The 20,424-nt window shown below is 41.2% G+C and overlaps 2 protein-coding genes across 3 annotated transcripts in view; both read left to right on the top strand.

The window, feature by feature from the left end:
- LOC148422137 (solute carrier family 45 member 3) overlaps nt 1-9,095 on the top strand; it is a 33,747-nt gene extending 24,652 nt beyond the window's left edge. For both annotated transcript variants that reach the window (XM_088418388.1, XM_088418387.1), the window contains exons 3-6: nt 500-690; nt 2,812-3,475; nt 6,268-6,533; nt 6,623-9,095. In XM_088418388.1, coding sequence (XP_088274514.1) covers nt 500-690; nt 2,812-3,475; nt 6,268-6,533; nt 6,623-7,093 — 1,592 coding nt within the window. In that variant the 3' untranslated portion in view covers nt 7,094-9,095. The remainder of the gene's footprint in view (nt 1-499; nt 691-2,811; nt 3,476-6,267; nt 6,534-6,622) is intronic.
- Nucleotides 9,096-10,184: 1,089 nt separating this feature from the next.
- LOC148422136 (fibroblast growth factor 6-like) lies at nt 10,185-20,236 on the top strand. The gene is made up of 3 exons (XM_088418097.1): nt 10,185-11,202; nt 11,743-11,846; nt 15,395-20,236. Exons 1-3 carry the CDS (start codon nt 10,854-10,856, stop codon nt 15,569-15,571), a joined length of 630 nt encoding a protein of 209 aa, XP_088274223.1. The 5' UTR covers nt 10,185-10,853; the 3' UTR covers nt 15,572-20,236.
- Nucleotides 20,237-20,424: the final 188 nt, after the last annotated feature.

Below are 20,424 nucleotides of genomic sequence, written 5' to 3'. Positions count from 1 at the left end.
TTTAAATCAGCGTGCGTTGATTGCGTTCTTTTCATTTGTCATTTTCGTTCCTAACTAAATTTAGCTGTACGTCTCTATCATGTCTACTGGGTAAAACTGTGGGGTACTGTTATTTAGATTGCCATGCTGCTGCCCAAAGATAGAGTACTTTCTCGTATTCCATGTGCATCTAGCTGTGGACACTGCGTGTGGCGTGCTCTGCTCTAATTAGCTAGATGCAGTCATGTGTGGAGGATTAGCTGATGAAGGCATACCTTCAGGCAGGAGGCCATCTGTAGAATCCATCACCAGCAGTCAGTGATGGCAATCAACTCCCTGATAGACCTATATTCAGGAAGACCTATACAGTAGTCTATAAACTCTTATAATACAAAGATTGAATAATGAGTATAAATTATACCCTGTAATAACTTGTAAAGTTGAACAGTGCATAAACCTAACCCTAGGCTAGGATCTGACTTTCCACTTTGACTAAATGCTTTGCTTTTTTTTTTCACAGGTATTGGTCCAGTGCTCGGCCTTCTGTTCATGCCTCTGATTGGCTCAGCCAGTGACAACTGCAACAGCAGTTACGGAAGAAGAAAGCCTTTCATCTGGCTGCTATCGCTGGGGGTCCTCATGGCCCTTTTTATCATTCCCCAAGCTGATATCCTGGCTGCACACCTTGCCTGGGGAGGACACACTTTTCAGGTTGGTGGCATTACTAATTTAATCAATCGAATCTCGATGACTTTTTCTGCATGAGTGTGGCAGCTGGAGCCTGTCAAGTTGCACTTTGGACAAGAGGCAGACCTGGATCTGTCCTCGACTCGTCGCCAGCCAAATCCAGAGCCAAACTAAGTAATTTGTGAAAACTACAGCTGTCACGAAATCCAGAGACTAACTAATTTATATTGTAATTTGTTAAAACTAGAGCTGTCAATGTTGAATCTTTGGAAATGGATTACCCTATTAATGATTTCATCAAATAATCAAGTAACCCACCCACCCCCCCCTTTTTTTAATTACTAACGTCGAACGTGAGTTGAAGAGATTGATTATAATTACTCTATCTTCTACACGTATACATTTTTAGACATCAGCAAAATTTGCCTTTGCTAATCAGTTAGCAGTTACAATTAGCATTAGCACGCTAGCAACTACTGTTTAAGGGTCAACAAACACGAGCTACCATTTAGGTGCACATGTGTAATGGTGTACTGTAATCCCTACATTGCGCCAGTGTGCAGCTGCAGTGATCACTTAAAGTAGATGTCTTGCGCCAATTATTTCTAAACGATGTTCTCCAATCCGACTTGGTAAATTAGTGGTCTCAGCTACAGTATTTATATGTGCTACCGGCTAGTTACTGTATATTTGGAATTAAGACCTGCTGAGCTCATTTTTCAGCTTGAGTGGATTGAGGTTTGATTGATTGCTCACTCAAAGGGACCTTTATCGAGTTTTGAACTGTAATGAGACCATTTCTGGTCCATTAAACCAATGTAGTGCAAACTAGAGGTGTCTTTTTCAATTCTTTAGATTTAATTTATCGAACGTGCCAAAACCACAATTCTTTACATTTAATTTATTGAACATGCCAAAACCAATCCATCAAACAACACAACGGCGATTCCATTTCTTAGGAAATTATTTTTCTAAAGGCAGAAGCTAGGGGTGTCACTTGGCCAGGTGCCAAAGCGCGGGCCCAGGGGCTCGTGGTGACTCCTGAGAGAATAGGACTGAGCAGACAATTGTCACAAATGTGACCAGGACAAACATTTAGGACCTGGAACAGGCTGAAGGCTGTATTTTTCGGACTATAAGCTGCAACTTTTTCATCATGATTTGAGCCCTGTGGTTTATAGTCCAGTGCGGCTTATCTGCTGGTTTTCCCCATCGGTCAAGCAAATGTGTGTTCAAGGAATCAGTGTATGGAACAACTATGAAATCGAACTGAAAAGATGTGAAACAAGGGCTGTGCTCAAAAAGAGTTTTAAAGTATATTAAAAATATATTTTTTTAAAATGTCTTAATTGAATAAGATCTTATATAAAAGTTTGTGACGCATACGGTATACAGTTTAAATGATTGTACTGTGGACCCCCCGTGTTACAGCGTGCCTGGCTTACGTTTTTTTCATGTTGCAATGTGGAACACTGAGTTTTTTCGTCCCCTCTTTATGGTATTTTCCCGGTTTTGCGACAAAAACAACTGTCATGACCATAGGAGCTTGGCTGTATTTGTGTTGTTTTGTCTCCATCTGCAGGTGTTTTTATGTAATTGCACTTATTTTCAGTTGCCATCAGACTTGCCTCCCTGCAGCGCGACAATACAATCCTGGCCTGCTATTAGTCAGCCTCACTCGTTTGAAAATGGTGGAACAGTCAAGCTTTGTTTGATAGTGAGTGGTTACAAAACCGTATTAATATATTGCATTTTACTGCTTAATTCAAACTTGAATGGGTTAGCCATGGGTCCCAAGATTGCTAGTGATGTTAAAGAGAGAAGTGAGAAGATGATTTAGATGGAAACGAAGCTGGAGATAATCAAGAAATACAAAGCTAGCCTAGTCTAGGCTACCCTTACTTGGGAATATGGGCATAACAAGCGCCACTCAAAGGTAAATAAATCCTTTCTATATTTTTTATGATGTTTTCTGATTGTATACATGTATATTATATATACGTAGCGCTTACTATTCTATTTTGGTACCAATGTGTATATATTGTGTGAAAGCACCCTCACACACTCTACTGGTAAATTAGTGTTATTCAGGTAATGAAAAGACACGTTCAAGTTTAACGTGATTTATTTGCTTCTCTGCTATAGGTGGGTTTCCTCATTCTTGGAGTTGGCCTTCTGGACTTTTGTGGACAAGTTTGCTTCACGCCATTGGAGGCGCTATTATCAGACCTGTATCGAGATGGCGAGGACTGCAACCAAGCTTTTGCGATGTTCTCCTTCATGGTTAGCTTGGGAGGCTGTGTTGGATACTTGCTTCCCGCACTAGACTGGAGCCACAGCTTGCTTTCTGTTTACCTTGGAGGCCAGGACCAGTGCCTTTTCTTTCTCCTCATCCTCATCTTCATTCCCAGCATTCTCATCACTATGAAAGTTTCTAACGAACCCTCCAGTGCTATCACCAAGTCGCCCGAGGCCGCATCTTTGCTGGAGCCGGGAGCCGGCGCATTGGAAGCTGGCCAGTGTGGCGTGCCTCGCTCATGCTGCTACCTGCTTAAGTGCAAGCTGAGGCTACTGAAGTCTGGACCGCTACTGTGCTTGCTGAGGACATGTTGGTCTATGACCCCTGCCATTTACCGGAGCTACTGCCATGTCCCAAGGGTGATGTGGCAGCTGTGTGTGGCTCAGCTCTGCAGCTGGATGGCTGTCATGTCATTCATGCTCTTCTTCACAGTCTTTGTTGGCGAGGGCCTGTATGGTGGAGTTCCCAGTGCATTACCTGGAAGTGTGTCCAGACAAAGATACGATGAAGGTCAGATATGTTCCATTTTCAAGTTATATGTCTTATGTACTTGTGCAAACACAACTAGGTTTTGAAGTTAAACACTTTTACTCGTGGAATGGCTTTGGTCTCTTGCCCATGTCTTTTCAACCTTTTTTTTTTTTTTTCTGAATCAGGACTTAATGGGTATTCACACCCCTCCCCAAATGTTTTACAATAATATGTTCAATGCAAGGCCCCTAATGTAAACATGCTATTGTTAGTAATACTATTTAATACTGTAAAACTCCTCTACAATGAAACCTGCATGTGCAAAAAAATCCCCCAGTGTTAGGGCTGCACGATTATGGCCAAAATAATAATCACATTTACTTTGGTCAATATTGAAATCACGATTATTAATCACGATAATTCATCATGGTTGGTCAAACATGTCTGTTTATTGCCCTTCTAAACAAGAAGTATATAATCAAGGCTTAACACTTACAAATAATAAGTAATTGCAAAAACATGGCACACAGGGCAACATAGCTAAGTTACTTGCTGAGTTTAAGCCAATGAAAAAAAATTAGCCTACTTTGACCCAAGCACATTATTAACTTGTAAGCAAATTTTAATCAATTAGCAGTCAAAATGTCATTTTTGGTAATTTCAAACTGAATTTTTTCCAATTTTTTGCCATTCGGATTTTTCAAAATGAGTCTCAATTGACAGCTAGCGCAGTATATATTAGGAATCACACTGAATTCACACTGGTAAATAATTTATTTGAGTGAGCAAAGCAGACGCTTTTGTCATGCAAACATGTAGGTAACATTGCTCCCTGGTGGTAGGATGACAAAGTGCTTGGTTTGACTTGTAATTAAAAACGTGCTTGACTTTTTAAATGTTAATATCGCCGAAGATGACCTTAATTAATTGTAGCAGCTAATATAGTGATCGCGATTAAAATTTGATTGTGAAGCCCTACCAAGTGTGATCATCTTCATGCATTGAAGCCGTTCCGTCCTTCTTACTTCCCCCCTACAAGTAAAAATCCCGCTGTTGCATAATACAAAATGTTTTTCTCTGCATTTGCCTAGCATTGAAATTCACGATAGCGAAAACAAATCTGCAGCAAAAGTCTAGCTTGATTTATGCTTGACACGCCGGCACGTGTTTTGCAGCACTCTATACTCAGTGCAGCTTTCCCCCGTAGTCAAGACGGTATTCTCCTATACTCTAGGTGGCAGTAAATGGAGTCTACAGTATACAAACAACACCACTCAATAACAGAGGTAGAGAATCCCAGTAGATTCAAATGATCTAAATTCATCCAAGCTTTTGTTAACAGACTCCTCGTCTCTCCCTAACATAGTGCTCGTCAGGAGTTGTTTACGGTATTTAGGTCACGGTAGTCCTTTTCAGCCAAATCATAAAGGTGTTTGTACCGGGAAACTTCCATATGCAATAGTCCGTCCACCTTGTTTTCCGCTCGTACAGAAATTCTGGAAGGTACGCGATGCAGAAAATCTGTTTTGCGCGGACTGCGTGCGGAGGGGCGCGGTTGCCTAATGTTGCGTTCACTCCGAAACGCGATCGAGGCGTAAAAGCAAGACACTTTTGTATCCTAGTCAATGTAGTTTGCGTGACAGGGCGCGATGGAGCGTCGGGCGACCCGATGGAGCGAGGTGCGTAATTACGCGTGACGCGACACCTTAAAAATGTTTTACTTTCGTCAGCCAATCAGCTTCGGGAATGTTCACCGTCTAGACAGGGGGCAGGAATGAATCTTGGCGTCCAGTTTGCAGTCACCCGGAGAGCTTAATACTTGAAGAAAGGGTACAATTAATAAAGATGAAAGTGGATGAAGCAAAGTGAAAGACATTATGCAAGAAAATGTAAATATGAAAATGAATGCTTATTGTAGATTTGGCAATTTCTTTATTTTTTTTTCATTGTGGGCTAGTTGGATGGTTTTGTCAGATTGTAGATTGCCCAATTTGTTTTTAATGTTTACATCCGAGACATAGATATGCGATAGTGAAAAGTCCCGTTTTGAAAAATGTCTGGCTGCAAACATGATTTCATTGTAGAGGAGTTCTACTGTCCTGCGTTGTGGAATTGAATTAGGCTGCAAAAAACACTTTTTTTTTAATCTATCTCAGGGGCATTTGATGTTGACTGAAAATGACATCACACTTGTTCAGGAATCACAAATCAGCTTGGGAACATCACCACAAGATTTAAAAACAAAATGGATAGAAAGCAAAAAGCATAAGCAATGGATATCAGTGATAAGTATGTTCTCTTCAAAGTAGAAAGAAATACGAAAATCTATGCCAATCTACCCAGTTTTCATCTTTAGTTTCTTCAAGTTCAGATTCTCTAATTTGTCCTTTGGGGAGCCTAGGCCTAATAATTGACCTACTGTAAGGTTAATGTGAGTATCTAAGGAGGTCTTTCAACATCCTCCCTTCCTGTGTATATGTATAAACAGTTGACGCGTTCCTGAATGACCAAAGCGCCATTAAATACTCACCTATTGAACAACTGCTATTGAACAGCCTTTGTTTTGCTCAAATATTTGGTTCTCACTTTTTGAGGGATTTGACTATACCTGCACAAGGACACCAGTCCTACAGAGCATTTTTACGACACTGTTTTAAACAGGAAATGGCTGCGTCAAACAATCAAAAAAAGGAGAGGGAGGTGGTGTGGGGGACTTTATCATATTGTTGGTTTGTAATTGTAGCAAACATCTGGCTTCTCAGTCGCGCATTCAATGAGGAGCTGTGAGCGGAATATCATCGGCTCTAACTCAATTAATGTTGTTATTTCAGGTATTCGTATGGGAAGTTTGGGTTTGTTCCTGCAGTGTGCTACCTCAACCTTCTTCTCTATGATCATGAGTCGAATGGTTCACCGTTTTGGGTCGCGAAGGGTTTACCTGAGCAGCATGGTGAGCTTCACGTTATCTGCTTTGGTCATCTGCCTGTCTAAGAGCGTGGTCCTCGTCACAACCATGGCAGCCCTCACTGGTTATGCATATGCTGCGCTGCAGACATTGCCTTACACCCTCACTTGCCACTACCACAAAGAGAAGAAGGTAAGGTTTTTTTGTTTTAAATTCTGAGATGTGGTGGAGGGATTCATCGCCTTTGGACAACAATTAAAACTTGTCTCATCCCACTTCAGGTGTATATGCCAAAGAGGAAAACCAAAAACACACATAAAAATGGTTTTACAAGTACTCGAAACTATTTGACTGCATCAGAAGAGGAGAGCTTACTAAATAAGACAGCTGGCCCCTCCTTTGGAAATACTTTGCTCAGTCAGGACATTTACTACACTGCTCCCCTCAACCAGAACGGCTCAGCTCACAGCGCCACCGGCCCCGAGTCAGAGGAGCTGGAGTCGGGATATGAAGACCGTGGCGTGGGATTGGACTTTGCCATTTTAGACAGCACCTTCCTCCTCTCTCAGGTTATTCCAACCCTCTTCATGGGCACCATCGTTCAATTCGCACAGTCAGTCACCACCTATATTGCCTGCTCGGTAATTTTAGGCATTGTCGCCATCTACTTGGCCAATCATATTGTCTTTGACCAAAATGACCTCAAAGGCTGCGACTCACATGGAAAACCTATGAGAAAGACTGTGGTATGACAATATGGAGCGGGGAAAGGGTGTTCGGCAATGCACTATTACGCAGTATCCCAGGAGGCCTTTGCTCTATTTTTGTGCATTTGCACCTTATCAAAAATGTGCCATTGTGGGGCAGTGTCGAAAGAGTGATTATGCCATCAGGGACATGCTGCAAGCTAGCCTAAATTGCTAGAGTTTATCCATTTGATGGAGTTTATTTTTCTCTTTCTCTCCACTACACTTCTTTACACGCTATTTAATTTGCTGATATATACAGGGTATGAAAAGAATATTGCTTGGTACAATAACATCACAGCAAGTTGCCTTACCACTTTCACAAAGCAATGTGAAAATAAGCTGAAAGGTAACTGGAGGAAATTTCAGTCTGTCACATCCATGCAGAAGCAATTTGATCAACAAGTATTGTTAATCAACTTAGCACTGAGTGACAATCAAACCCCTTGCTGTTATTCATTTTCCATCTCCCCAAAGGCCTTTGAACAGTGATCATTTGACCAATCAAACTCATTTCGCTTTCAAGCCTGTCATGATGACATCTGGATTTTTTTTTTTTTTTTATCAATTTTCTCAACAATTCTGCTGTCTTTGTTAGGAACCTTCGCAACGGGGGTTCATTGTCACCAATAAGGGGTCCTATCTTAGAAACAAAATTGGTGCCATGGACTCGGGCTGACAAATGCGTTTGCATCTTGCGCTGTCATTTGCATTTTAAGTGAATCGATTAGAGGGCGCGCCTCTCATATAATGACTGTTTGAAATTATTGAGAGCTGTACTGTACGGTAGATTAAATCATATCCCTATAGGAGCATATCATCTGTACTGGTTCAAGAAGCAATTTATTTGAAATGGACTATGAAAACCCGGAAGTGGATCACTCTCTCTCTCTCTCTCTCTCTCTCTCACTCACTCGATCCCTCTCTCTCTCAATCTCTCTCTCTCAATCTCGCTCTCTGTGTCTCACGCTCACACACACTAATGGCAAAAATTTCAGGTTAGCACTTTATTGTAGTGCCCTCTTCTGTTCAATGCCACTAATATTCCCTGATGCACCTTTTTGATTTCACATAATTTTACCCAAACATGGATACAAATTGATACATCTCACCCAGTCCCAAAAGACCAAAACATTCAGCAGGATAAAGCATTTAGTTACTGAGGATGACAGTGGGCACTGTCGAAGGCCAGTCTGTTTGTGTTGTGTGTCTTTAGGCGCGCAAATCACGCTCATGTTTGGTGTCATCGCCAGGCTATGTTTTCATTTGCGCAATGTGTGTTTATTCTATCTAAGCAGGTACATACAGTCCATGGGTGCCTGAGATGTTTTTTTTTTTTAAACACATTAATAGTTTTGTCACAGAATAGAAACAGAAAAATATAGCCGTAGCACATTTGTCCCCAAAAAGTGCCTGTATTCGTATGCCTTTTGTATATATGTATTTATTTATAATGCTTATAAAAAAAAGGTTTTTTTTTTTTTAAGATGTTGGCCTTTGGCATTTGCTGTAGGTGCAAATATGAGGGCTAATTCTGTGAAAACATAAATTATTTATACAGTAATGTGCAACCATCCTCAGTCCTAACTTATTTTAACGTGAGAACTTCGCCCTGTGGCAGCCGATGATTTTTTTTTCACTCATATTTTCAATTCTGTTAGATCTTGTTGTGTTTAGTCAGTTCTGCTTTTATTAATACGAGAAGTCTTGTATTTTTTTTTTAATTCATAACTTTAAAGCCTCAATGTTTTAGCCTCCTATATAAACCAACTGATGTTGGACTTTTAGAGCCAGTGTAAAGTGCCAATTTCAGACTCCAAAATCATGATAAATGTGTTTTTTTGTTGTTGTTTTTTTTTTTTTTTTATAACCATGGCCACATGATCTGACTTTCAATGATTCATGCAGCCATGACAGAAAACTTTATTTTCATCAGCCTAATTACTCTGTAATAAATGTGATCGCCAAACAGCAGTTTATGAACAATAAAACATAAAATGGATGACAAGTTACTTTTTTTTTTCTTATCAATGAATGAAGTTTGATGATGCGTGGCACACGTCAGCATTTGGAACAGAAGTACATTGTAGATAGAACCACAGTCCCAAGGAATGTTTCAAACATTCGTGACTGTCATGTGTCAAGTGTAACATAATGTTCATCATTATCTGCAAGCTCTAAAGAAAATGAAATAATGGAATGGTGGAACCCTGATGCTTTTCTGTAGAGGTATTCTAAATTGTAAAAACATTGACTCACATATGACTTACTGTACTTTGTGTACTTTGAGAGATTCCGGTCAAAAAATGATTTTTGACTGACAAAGCTTTCTTCAAAATGTGCACTCCCTCAACGTATGTCTTGTACTGTCAAATCCCTGTGACTGATTGTTTATCCTTATTAGAAATGACTGGTTAGAGTAAGGCCTGGAGCGCCTTCCAAATCGCTTTTCCCTGAAGCCTCTCGAGAAAACTTTCTTGGTAATGGTGCCATCCCTTGGAGATCCCCAGAACTGACCGTTTAGCGCAGCCCACCACTGTGGCCTCACTGACACATGGCCATGCAGCTGCTGACATTATCTGTTACATGGAAAAGACGATAGGCTTTCGTGTCACCGGGAATGGCATTCGGACAATGTGTGCCATTCCACGTCAGGCCTCCGCTTTTGCTCTACACACCTCTTACATATGTACCATGGGAAACATGCTGAGATCATAATGTGTTACTTTACGACTAATGCTGCAATGGACGAGTGGGCGGCGGGATGGATTGTTTTAACTGGAATAGTGGACGGAAAGCTGGAGGTTTAAGGTGTTGTAGGGCAATGGTTCCCAATCTTTATTGCGCCAAAGCATATACTCCATTTTACATTGTGAAAAAAATGCAAGGCCACACAGTGTGTTCACTGCAGAGGTTGATTGCCATCTAGTGGAAGACCATTTGTTATGCTTATCGCTACACGTCATCGGCACAGATAGATGACATACTTAGTTGTAGTGACTGCATTTTTTTTTTCATTGAATTTGATCGCTTGATGTTCTTCCTCTTGGGAACTACTAGTAGATGGCCATTCAATGATTCGTTTGCTCAAGTTGTTGAAGGGTGCAGAAGAAGAAGCGGCACTGTAGGAGCCCTGTCATTGCTCTCCAGTGACAAGTGGGACTGTTTTTACACCTTCTTTCTAAATAAGGAAGCGGCCTGACAGACATATGACCACCGACCCAATTTGGGTGCTGCCCCTGAGGGCCCGTTTCAACTCCCCCCCTCTTACTGGGCCACTAAAGACAAAACATTGAAGGCACTTTCCTGCTGCCATCAGGGCCATCTCCGGCCTTCCTTGCGTCCTTGCATTGGGAGTCTGAAGATCCAGTGAGGATGCTGGGCCCCTGGTCCACCTGAGAGGGGAGGGGGGAGCGCTCCATTTTTTCTTTTTTTTCCACCCTTTTTTTTGGTGCATGGCGGATTATTTCTTACAACTCTTCTTCTTTTTGGTCTAGGAGCAAGAGAGAGAGCGAGCGAGTGCGTGCGTGTGGTGGGGGAGAGAGAGAGGCGTGGAGGTAGGAGCTGCAAAACATGGTAATCACCAGCAGCAGCACCAGCACCATCACCTCCAGCGTCTCCTCTCCTCCTCTGCACCGGGGCTTGCGTTTCATGCCCTGCACAGCTCCAGAAATAACCCTCAGCCAGCATGCCGAAGGGAGAAAAACAAGAAGAGCGGTATTTTTAGGCTCATTAATTTGGACCACGTGGTCTGAAGGTAAACCGGATGGCCGGAGCTCACAGGCTCCTCGTCAGTATGTCCTGCGAGGCCGGCACGCCGCACTGGACGCTGACCGCGGCGGTTCTCCTGAGCCTCCTGCTGGGCATCGTGTCGGCGTACCCGCTCCCGAACGGCCGGACGAATGGCACCTTGCTGCTAGAAAAGCGCTGGGAGACGCTCTTCTCGCGCTCCGTGCTCGGGATCTCCGGGGAGAAGCCGGAGCTCAACTGGGAGAGTGACTACCTGCTGGGCATCAAGAGAGTGCGGAGGCTCTACTGCAACGTGGGCATCGGCTTTCACCTCCAGATCCTCCCCGACGGCAGGATCAACGGTGTCCACCACGAGAACCAGTACAGTGCGTTCTTCCGTGTCATTTGCATGATCGTGTGTCATCTCGGTGGGGGGCGCGAAGACAATTCTATTAAAAAACAAACGGCACCGAACGATCGCCCTCGGCCCCCTCCCCTGCCCTCCCCTCCCCTCCCCTGCTCTCCTCTCCCTTGCTCTTCCTCTCTTCTCTCCTCTTCCTCCCCTCCTCCCTGAGCATGACATGAATGTATGGACGCTTTTAGACACAACTTATTTTTACGCTGCGGGCCAGCTTAGGTGGCCCGATGGCCACGGAGCCGCGCACGGCCACGCAAATGAAGCAATTACGCCACACAAGCAAGCGCACGACACTATAAATAAATAAATGATTGTGCTTGCATGTGATCGGATGTGAAGGATGCGGAACAAAGAGTCGACACGCTGCAAGGTTACACCCATAGACGCAGAGAAGGGGCACTGTGCATGCTAAATTCTAATCACAATTCTATTGATTTAAAATGTTAATTTTTTTTTTATAACGGCCCCTGTTAGCCGTCGTGCTCTCTCAAATGATGTGTGTTTTCAGGCCTCATTGAAATCTCCACGGTAGAGAGAGGAGTGGTGAGCCTGTATGGAGTCAAGAGTGACTTGTATGTCGCCATGAACAGACGAGGGAGGTTATATGGAACGGTAAGTATGCACCCGCGTTTTACACCGAAACGACGTGTGTATAGTTCTTCAAGGGCTGGTGATAAATGTGCATCATCCAATAGGATTTACACGTTCCTAATATTTGACATCAGCGACTTTTCGGTCGGGGCCCCACTCAGAAGTAAAATGAAAATCCAGACATTGATCCGTACATTGCATCTGTTCTCAGATGTCTCCCAACAAACTTGTCAGGTTAAATCACAAACTCAATGTCAAATTCAGATCATGTGCACGGAGATTGCAGACTATAAATAATACAAAGTGTGATCAAATTAGTCTATTTCTTAACCAGGGCTGGAGCTATCCCAAAGGTGGGGCACACCTTGGACTTGTTAACTTGCCAGACAATCACAGGGCACACGTATACTCTCATTCACATAAAATAACAATTTAGTCTGATTCATCTAACATGCATGCGTTTTAATTTTGGAACGGAAATACACACAGGAATGCCAGTGCCAAGATTTGAACCTCCAATCTCCGAACGGCAAAGTGGATGTGCTAATCATTTGGTCCACTGTGCCACCTGATAAATAATATTCATAATGCAAAATGTTCATGATGCATAAAAGTGATGAATGATGATGTAAAGTCATGCTGGTGTGATCCTCAAACAATTCACTGCTTTGTTCCACTTTTTAGTTATCCAGCTCAGTTTAATGTGAATAGTGGTATCCAAAGACCTCCATCAAAAGTGCTCGGGGGTTTATTTGTCACAGTTTACTTTTGAGTATAGACAGCTGATGACCACCTACAAAACTATTAACAGCAATATTTTATAGGTGTCACGGCATCACTTTGAGCTATAATTACAATTTTATAAGTGGGTCCCATAAAAACACAGTTCATGAGTTGGTTGCTAACTGGCCGCTTTAAACGTTACAAGGCTGTCATCCTTTGCTTTAAAGAAGCAGCGAAAGAGTCCCTTTATGGTTACATCTTTTTTTACACCACCATTTGTGGATTTTTTTTTTTTCATCACGAAGATTAGGAATAACTTTAGGCAGTATTTTTTAGAGGATATAATGTTTCTCCACATTTACTCTTTTTGAAAACCTTTAACAGCCTCTGTTAAATATAACGTTCCAAACTTTTCAGAAGAGCCACTACTCAGTTTTGAAAAACAAGTTAGTCATTGACAAAGTCCAAAAAAACAATAAAACTGCCTATGTGACCCTTGATAAATTGCACACATGTATCATTTTTTATTTTATCCTGTTGCATTTTTTTTTCTATTTTTGTTTTGGCTGTTCCCTTTGTGCATGTGGGAAAAAAAGGGAGAAAAACAAAAATAAACAAATGCCCAGAGTGAGGTGTGGTATGCCTTTGCCATGATGATGGTTATGTTTATTTTTCTGTAATCAAAGCATATTTTCCTGGAATGTTTTTGTTGTGAATGCAATCTGGTGGACATGTGGTCAACTCGTCTGCCTCACAGAGGTTTGGGGTTGAACGCCCTGCTACGGCTTTTTATGTTGCGTTCTCGTCATGCTCGTGTGCCTTTTCCCTGGCTTCGTCCCACATTCCAAAAACACGCATGTCATGTTCATTGAACACTCTAAATTGTCCATAGGTCAGAATATGAGATTGAGTAGCTGTCTAAATTGATCAAATGTAGCTCACCCTTAAACGCTCACGAGTGCAAGCAATATAATGGAGTGATAGTTTTTTTTTTTTTTTAATGGTTTCATTTTAATACATTGTCTGCCTGTATACATATTGATGCTATCGATGAAGAGGTTTTACTTTAATACGGAGCTATACGAACATTGAGGCTGTAAGACGCCATCGAGCCACTGAGTAAATTTGTTGAACACACTCGTGTAATAGTCCCACAATATAGCAAACACTTAATCTTACACGTGACCTTTTAACATATTGTTTGGACACGCTCAAAGGTACTTGAATTGGAGGGATTTGCGAGCAAGTCGGCGGTAACCTTGATGTCATTGGCACCGCAATGACAATGACGCGTGTTCAGGTTTGTGTCTGCGGCTTGGCTCGTAGGCCGACATCTTTGACAGGCAGAATGTATTCCATCTCGAGTAATGAAGTGCTAGCGTGCCACTGTCCTGATGATCTGATAAGAGATTGAATTTAGACACATGGGTTTTGATGGAGACAACTGGCTCGCTTGCTGTTTCTACAGTTCTGTACGCCGTGTTTACGAATCAGAACCCCGGAACTTGTGTTTCAGCCATGTGTTTCCTCCTTTATATAGTGGCTGATGTTTTGGTTATTACTGAGGGACTTGAAATACTGTAATTTGTTTTGTTTTTTAAGCATACTTTTTGCTAACATTCAATTTTAGCAACTACTTTAATGAAAAGCGGAAAAAGTGTAGTATTTTGTCGACAGTAGGAAATAGGTATAAAATCTTGGTATCCACTTCGCTTAATCCAATGATTTACAATCGTATTGAAAATCAGTCTAGTGAGTGTGGTTAGATAGCTAAATATAAACAGCAAGTGCACTCGTATTCAAATCTAGTCGTGCACTGGAATCACAGAAGTTTTGTTTGTTTGTTTGTTTGTTTTACTTGCATTTTTGCAGGTTGTGTGGCTTCATTTTCACTTTAGTGATAATTAGACTTTACACGATCAGGATATTTGGAGGCGACCAGCAAGTTTAAAAATAAGTGATAACCGATCCGATTACAAGATGGGGCAATATGTCTACTTAAATAACTTGTTTATTTACTGCCTATAAACTGGTATACTGTTTATGGGTATCAACCAAACTATATATAATATTTATATAACTAAGCGTTTTTGCCTGGTTTAACTATGTTTCTGCCAAAACTGACAGAGAGGAACCGATAAAAACCTTTAGAAGGCATTCAAGAACTGTCCAGACATAAAGCAAAAGTTCGGTCAGGTGAAACAGAATCAACTTGAGACATAAGTAATGGATGCATCAGCTTACTGTAAGTTAAATCACATAAAATTACAGCACCGAGTAAATACTGCAAATGACAAAATGATGCTACATCAAACATTCGGCATTCAATAAAATGAACACACTAGTGTAAATTAAAAGCTTAATGTTGCCTTGCAAAACATCCATACAATTAAACATTTGCTGAACTGATGTCACATCAAATATCAGCCGATCGCAATCAAACTGATCGGATTGGCGAAAAAGTCTCGTGATGACGTTACTTTAACTGTGAAAGGTTGTCTGCCTCGACACACGTGCCCTACGAATGATTGGCGACAAGTCCCGCGTAACTGCAAAAATAAATGAAACGAGTTCAATGCACTTTTATTAAACTAGTTAGTAAGAGCAAAGCTTTTGAGTACAGCTGAAAATACTATTATTATCTGGCGCGTTATTTTACAAATTTTGCCAAACCCTCGTGCGGTCAATTGCGTGGACTCAGTCCCGTGAGACATCTCATCTCGCGGGGTTTCTGTCTCGTCCCTTTCCTAATAAGGAACAATCCAACTCTTTTCAAATATAATGAATGGGGTAGGATTTGAGCTTCCTAAACTGATTTTTTTTTTTTCCCCTTTTGTCCTCCCCAGACAGTCTTCCACGACGAGTGCAAGTTCCGAGAGAGGATGCTCCCCAACAACTACAACGCCTACGAGTCGCTGGCGTACAGAGGCTCCTTCGTGGCGCTCAGCAAGCACGGCCGAGTCAAGAGAGGCAACAAGGCCACCACTGCCATGACTGTGACACACTTCCTACCCCGAATATGACCTCTCCCGAGCAAAGACTGGCAATAACATACTTATTTGCACATGTGGACTCTTTCCCAGGTAACCCTATCCTTACTGTACATCCATGAAAACCCCCAATGGACTGTCATAGAGCGAATATCCAATAGTATTTATTCAGACTTTATATGTATATTTGGGTAGCTTACTTTGTATTAGAAATGATGAAATGCCTTTCTTTGCTGCCTTTTTGGATTTCAACCAATTTGTGGTGGGGATAGAGCTCGGCTTCAATGGTCTCTACTCGTAGAGGTGCTTCTTGAAGTCGACGGAGTGCGTGCCCCGTCGGCGCTTCTTTTCGAATATGATCGTTGTATTACCTCAAAGCACCAAAAATTCTGAAAAATATACATGCATGGAACTTCTACAGAGGGGGAAAAAAAATTGCCTGTGAACATGTTTTTGTTGTGCACCATCTCTGTTTGTTCGTCTTCTGACATGGCAACTAGAGCACTTGCGAATATGGCGGTGGTTGTTCTTGCTTTGTCATGAGGTAGCGGTGCCTTGAATTCCTGTTGTGGCCCCCCCTCCCTAACCTCCCCCCCTCCCCCTTTTCCCTTTGCATGCAAGCAATGTCGGTGCTTAAGTCAGAAATAGGAATGACGGACGAGTCATCGCTGCACAAGCCAGACGCCACCACTGGTCCTGGACCCCATTCCAGGAAGGCCGCACGTTGCGATTAAGATAAAGGAAGGGAATTGTGACTGTGTGTTACGCATGATGCGGCCGGACGTTTTTTGTTCACATTGAAAGATTTGAAAGTGCGCTTGGTGGCTTTGGGCAATTCCACAATTTAGGTATCAATCGTGTTTGTGGACATGCCACTGTAATCCAAGTGTGAAGAAAAGTCACATAGCGTCTGGCGTTGGAACAAAAAGTTACAAAGGGATCGCTCTTGGTTTGGCACATGATGGCCTCTATGCAGGAAATAGTTTGTGAATGCTACTGTTTATTAGTCAGTTCACTGTCAATGAGGGTCTGCTGTGGGAGATTTTACAGTACATTTCAGGTACCCCAGTCTCGCCCATTTTGATTTACATTTGTCGTTATTACTGATGAAAGCTGTTTATGCATATTGGAAACTGAGTATGTAGCGTACTTTACTTGAATGCAACGCTTTGAGATACTGTAATGTGGCGTAGGGCAGCGGTAAAGGCGACGACAGCAGCGAGGCACAGAGTTGGACTTTTGAAGGCCTCCGCTTGTGGTCTTCTTTCGGTGGTTTAACTTGGTGAGGGCGCGGAATATGCGGACAGACAATGCCCATCCATCCAAGCCACTTGTGTCCCAAGGCTATTGGTGCTGACATCTCCTTCTCGGATTTCTGACGTTTAATTGTTTTCTTGTTCCGACCTTGCTCTTTGAGCGGGCCGACGAGCGAGCTTATCGTGTTTTCTCATGTGCAATGAGCCATGGATGTCATGACTCGTCCAGGCCACTTTTGGGCCTGCTGAAATATAACCTACCAGTGTTTGGTTTGCTGTACAGTGGAACCTCTGAAGTACAAAAGTTGGTCGGTCAAGCAATTTGAAGTACGACAGATACGAATAAACCTGTGTTTATCAATTAATCGCCATCGGTGGAACTGAAAAGTAAAAGTCGGTTCATGGTTGCTCTTGTTGCGCAGTAAATGGGAAATAGGTCAGTTCATGTCAGATATAATCAAATTTAGAGGTGTGATAATTATTCAATCAATTGACAACTAGTCGATTATTAACTGATTCGACGTGTATTTGAATAGAATAATCATTTAGAACCATTGTTTAACTTAACATGGTCCAAAACCCCTGATTTCAGGCACTCACCAGTAATTACTCTCTCATTTCTTTAGTTCTTTGTGAAAAGTAGACTGATGATACTGTGTTTAATTATGCTAAGACATTTTTAATTATCTGCTTTTAGTCATTGAAGTGGTAGCTAATTGTGTCAAAAAAATATGTGAGTGAAAAATCAATCCTTCTCCTATGCTATCGCTTGATTGTTGTTGTTTTTTAATTCACTGAGCATTACCACGTAAATTATTGGTTAATAAACAGTAATTGGGGGAAATTGTTTTTATTACCCTTTACAGAAAATTAAAATGTTATCCGATTATTTTATTAATCAGTGGAATAATCCATTCCAAAAATATGTGACAGCCCAAATGATATCTCCACATATATATCTCCACAACTTGGTGTTGGGCACACTCAAGTAATGTTTTGCAATCATCAAGATTGAACCTGCTTGCTTCTCAGTTTGACTGTTTTGGGAGCAGATCAGTGAGAAAAAAAAGAAAAAAAATCACCAAACACACCACGAGGTAATCTTTAGAGACGTCAGATTAGGAAGCCTTTGTTGAATTTGATAGGAAGCAAGGGGAATCGCCCTAAGTCAGTTGGATCGTTTGTGTTAAGATGATTCAAAGTGTGGAGTCTTAATTATAAAACAAGTTCCCTGTGCAGAATGAATGATGATCTTGCCCTTGTAGACACTGAAGTTTTCCGTCAATTCTGTCTTCACTCCACATGATGTTCCAACGAGCCACATACATTTACATTACATTAGTCTCACACAGTCTACCTCTTTTTGAGCATGCCTTTTTTGTCATTCCTCTTCAGTTTCTCCATTATAGATATATTTTTGTTAATTCAGTGATATATTTAATTTATTTACTATTTTCAGGGCTATCTTCATTAATAAATGTGTGATAGTTCTCCACGTACTAGGGTAAACAAACACCTGGGCTGTGTTTGAATTTAATCAATCAATCCCAAAACATTTTAAATGAAATATCTGCATGCCCCCGCATACTCGTGAACTGCTACTACTGCTATTTACATTACATATCATTCCACAACTTACAAATGTCCGAAAATTAATGTACATTCATTACATGAGGGAAAAACACTCATCTTAAAAAAAGTGTGACATGCAAATCAGAAAGTTATGTATTTATGCAAAGCATTGGCATTATCAATCGTACATTTAATTGTACATACATATTGTTAATGAAACTAATTTATTTTTCCACTAATGACGGTGAAGAATGTAGAAACGACAGTATACATTGAAGAAGTAAGGTTTAAAGGTGGCAACTCCTAAACATATTACTTATTTGAACTTTTCCTGTAGGCTTTTGTTTAATCAGAAAAATTGCAGCTTGACCAGCGTTGTGAACTTGAGAGGTTTTACTGTACTGCTCAATTCTTTGAAAATGTCGTTTAGCATTTCTTTTTTTTTGTTTTTTTTTTTTGCATGTAGCAAAGTACCAGCACCAGCTTGGTGTAGTATATTAATTTTAAGTTGTCACCGTTTACCTCATACGCTCTTAACTGTAACATGCTGTGGGCAGTGCATTAGGGGCTTCCGCTCATGTCTAGTAACTGAGATGATTGCGTGGCACCAGGATGGCAAGTGTGGCTATGCCAGCGCATGCACAAGTTGTTGGTTTTCTGCCAAAGTGACAGTAGAGGCCATATCAATTGACTTTGATTCAAGAATAACAGGACATGGTGAGGCAAAAAAGGGTTGGTGGGGGTGGGGAGCACAAGAGTAAGTGGTATGCACACTGTAGGTAGCAAAAAGAATCAAATGCTTCCCAGGAAGGTTGATGAGTCAAACGCGCTGTATACTGTGATTAGAAGAGAGGCTGAGAATGTTAAACTGTGCGTATAATCACCGCCGATTAAGCTATCTTTTGGCTCTCCCAACATTATTATAGTATTATTCATTTTAAAACATGATGAAGGAAAAGTTAGTATTTTTCCCATTGAATGACTTTATGGAACTAACATTTGGCAAAACTACTGAAATGAGGATATTTTATGACATGCAGTGCAATTTTATCCAAAAGGGATGAATCCCAGGCAAACAAGTCAAATTTAGCATTTAAAATCATTTGGTTTTGAAGGGAATATTATGTGAAATGTTTTGGGTTTTTTCCTATTATTGTGGGTTGTAGAGGACAGTCAACACAACCAACGTGAGGTGGTTGGAGTGGTAAATTGGCTAGAGCAAAAGAATAAGAGTTTGTAATGTGTAACGTCTAATGCAACTTTGGTGATTGTCTCAAAGCACAAGAAAGTCTGTTGCATGATGTTGTTTTCAGGCAAACTTATGGTTTAATTTTGATGTAACAGAGAAATATTTATATGGTGATAAGAAAAAAAAATCTGTCAATCAACTTGTTTAATTCCTTATGATGCACAAGGAATATGGAATGGTCCCTTTGGAATATGCACCCGTGTCATTTTGCTGACCATCAGCTGCTTTCAAAATTGTATGTTGGTTCACAGGGAACTCAAGCGAGTGGATCTGTGCTCGGTGTGTATCTCTGTCTGTTTGCGTATGCGTGGGTGTGTGTCCCTGTGTGCCAGCAGCCTTTATGTTTTCCTCTCAGTTTCCTATTCCCGCACTGAGGGGAGAGTGCTTCCTCTTGAGTCCCCCTCCTTTTTTGGAACATATACCTCACCTTCTGCCTTAGTTCCGATTATTGAAATGATTGTAAATTAGTTTGAAACAACAGACTTCTTCAATCATTTGTTTCTGAGAAAAAAAAAAAAAAAAAACTATGATGGCGAGTAGGTTAAAAAAAAAAAAAACTATATTACAAATGGGTTTCCTTTTATTTTTGTACGTATGTGCTGTGCACAGCAGTCAACTGTATTCCTGAAATGATAATAAAAGAGATTTTGTAAAAGCTGTTGTGGTGTCTCCAAGTTTCCATGTTTGACATGCATATAGTGGTGTGCCATGAGCAGGCATGCACATAAGTGGTACGCATGCGCGACAGAAATCACTAATGTGTAACGTTAGGCGCTTCACTGACTCAAACAGTGATATAAATTTGTACA

Source organism: Hippichthys cyanospilos, chromosome 6 (assembly GCF_059441005.1).
Source record: "Hippichthys cyanospilos isolate Australia breed blue-spotted pipefish chromosome 6, RoL_Hcya_1.0, whole genome shotgun sequence".
In the NCBI taxonomy this organism is placed as follows: Eukaryota; Metazoa; Chordata; class Actinopteri; order Syngnathiformes; family Syngnathidae; genus Hippichthys; species Hippichthys cyanospilos.
The sequence above is the reverse complement of the archived record's forward strand: the minus strand, read 5'-3'. Positions and strand labels throughout refer to the sequence as shown.